At 62.2% G+C, this 2009-nt stretch overlaps 1 protein-coding gene across 4 annotated transcripts in view; it reads left to right on the top strand.

Annotated features, from left to right (window-relative positions):
* Positions 1-555: 555 nt before the first annotated feature.
* Positions 556-2009, top strand: part of ZFPM2 (zinc finger protein, FOG family member 2) — a 325601-nt gene continuing 324147 nt past the window's right edge. For 2 of the 4 annotated variants that reach the window (XM_075495110.1, XM_075495112.1), the window contains exon 1: positions 556-1746. Coding sequence is in view for 2 of the 4 variants with exons in the window: in XM_075495112.1 (XP_075351227.1) it covers positions 1707-1746 (40 nt within the window). In the remaining 2 variants the exon portion in view is untranslated. Of the gene's footprint in view, positions 1747-2002 lie in introns of all 4 variants that reach the window. The other 2 variants (XM_075495111.1, XM_075495109.1) reach the window with 2 other exon arrangements.

Consider the following 2009-nt stretch of genomic DNA (forward strand, 5'->3'; position numbering starts at 1 on the left):
GTTGGTTTTTTTATTCCCCCAAGATTTTTGCAAAGTTAATGTTTGCCAACACTGAGAATCTGGTAATGCGTGTGCAACGCTAAGCAAGACAATGAGGTATAGAAAGCATGGTCTGTTCATAACGGGTCATTACAACTGTATACGTAAATTTGATGATTTAGGTCATTAAAACAGGATGTTCAAGAGAAATTTTGTCCTAAAGACCCAGACTGTAAACACGACCATCGCTAACGGCTTAGCTCTGTCAGAACACTTAACTGGTATCGGTAACAGAAGCGTCAGATGTTGGTTTCTACTGTGCGAGAAACAAAATTCCTCTATTGTCACTGTTTCGGAGGGCAAAACTCACTCAAGTGCAGGTGGTTAGCCGGCTTCTCCTCCTCCCTCATCTACAAGTAAAGCAGATCAATCCCGCGGGCAAACGGCGACGACCACGCGGCCAGCGCTCCCCGTGACCCCCAAGCCGCCGTAGCCTGCTGCAGGCGGTTGGACCACCGCGAGCGCAGAGGGCGTTCGCTCGGCAGCGCGAGCGGGCCCGCAGAGCACGGGGGCGGCTCCCGCGCCTCGGGCCGCCGCCCAGCGGAGCGCTGCCCGCGCGCGGAGGCCGGCCCTGCCCCGGCGCGCGCCCTGCGGCCGTTAACGGCCGCCTCGCGCGGGTGGCGGGCCGCGCGCCCCCGCCTGAGCACTCGCCCGTGGCGGCACCTGTGAGGCGAAGCCGGGATCCCACTCTCCTGTGGTGGTGGTGGAACCACCCGCCCACCCTGCCCCGAGACAGAGCTCTGGCCTGGCGGAGGAAAACTCTGCCCTCACCGCCCAGCCTTGGACGGACTCGCCGGGATCTCCCGGCCTAGGGGCCAGCGCAGGAGGAAGCGCTGCTCTTCCCTCAGCAGCGCTGAGGCCGAGGCAGCGCGGCGGAGCGTGGAGGCGCCCGGCTCTGCCCGGACACCCCGGCGGACTCCCTGTGCGGGGCGGGAGGACTCGTGCCGGCTGCCTGGCTGTCACGGAGTTTCTTCGCCCATTCTCCTGCCGTGCGTCTTTCAGGAAAGTTGCAGCTCCCTCCGCCACCAGAAGCCCTGACAGAGCCGGGACAATTGAAGCCTCCCGCCTCAGCACCCCGTGCCCCACAGGCAAGAGGGATTTGCATGCGGACTTGTCTCTGGTAGCAGCCACTGCCCGTCAAGCCTGACGGACAAACGCCCCCCTCTTTCCGCCCCCCCCGTCCCGGAAAGCCCCTCCCTCGCCCCCTCCCTCGCCGGCACCTCCCGCCGCCTGTCAGTCGGAGCGGAGCGCGGCGCGGCGCGGGGAGCGGAGGCGGCACGGCAACGGCAGAGAGCGGGCGAGAGAGGGAGAGAGCGAGCGAGGAGCCAAGCTCTCCCCTCCCTCCCTCCCTCCCTTCCTTCCTCCTCTCTCCCTCCCTCCCTCGCTCCTTCCCCTGCTCCCTCCCTCCGTTCTTTCTGCTTCTCTCTCCCCTCATTCTCGCTCTCCGTCTCACCCACCCCATCTCCGTTTCTCTTCCCCTCTTCCTCCGTCACACACGCACACACTCTTTCCCTCTCCCTGTTTTTCTGTCATTTGACTTTGCATCTCAAGGCGGCCGCCGGCTCCTCAATGAATCCCGTCTATTGATCTGTCACCCTCCTCCACCCCCGTCCCCTCCCAGCTCCACTCCTGTACCTGGAGCAAGGCAGGAGCGGCAGCCGAGCAGCATGTCCCGAAGGAAACAGAGCAAACCCAGGCAGATCAAACGTAAGTTTCCTGAGGGGGGCTCCCTCTAACAGACTTTAATTTATCTCGTTCTTGGGAGACGCGCGAGAGATGGCTGTGGGGAGCAATAGGGGGGTCCAGAGTACGGACCGAATGATGAAACTTTGCCAGAGAGGCTGAGGATGGGGAGAGAGAAAGGGGACAAGAGCGAAAGCCAGGAGCTGCTCTGATGCGGGGTGAGCAGGCTCCTCACCGTCTCCTTTTATGCTCCTTTGGAGCTCTTGCTGTCTCCCCGTAGTCTCTTC

The sequence above is a fragment of the Mycteria americana genome, chromosome 2, assembly GCF_035582795.1.
Source record: "Mycteria americana isolate JAX WOST 10 ecotype Jacksonville Zoo and Gardens chromosome 2, USCA_MyAme_1.0, whole genome shotgun sequence".
Taxonomy (NCBI): domain Eukaryota; kingdom Metazoa; phylum Chordata; class Aves; order Ciconiiformes; family Ciconiidae; genus Mycteria; species Mycteria americana.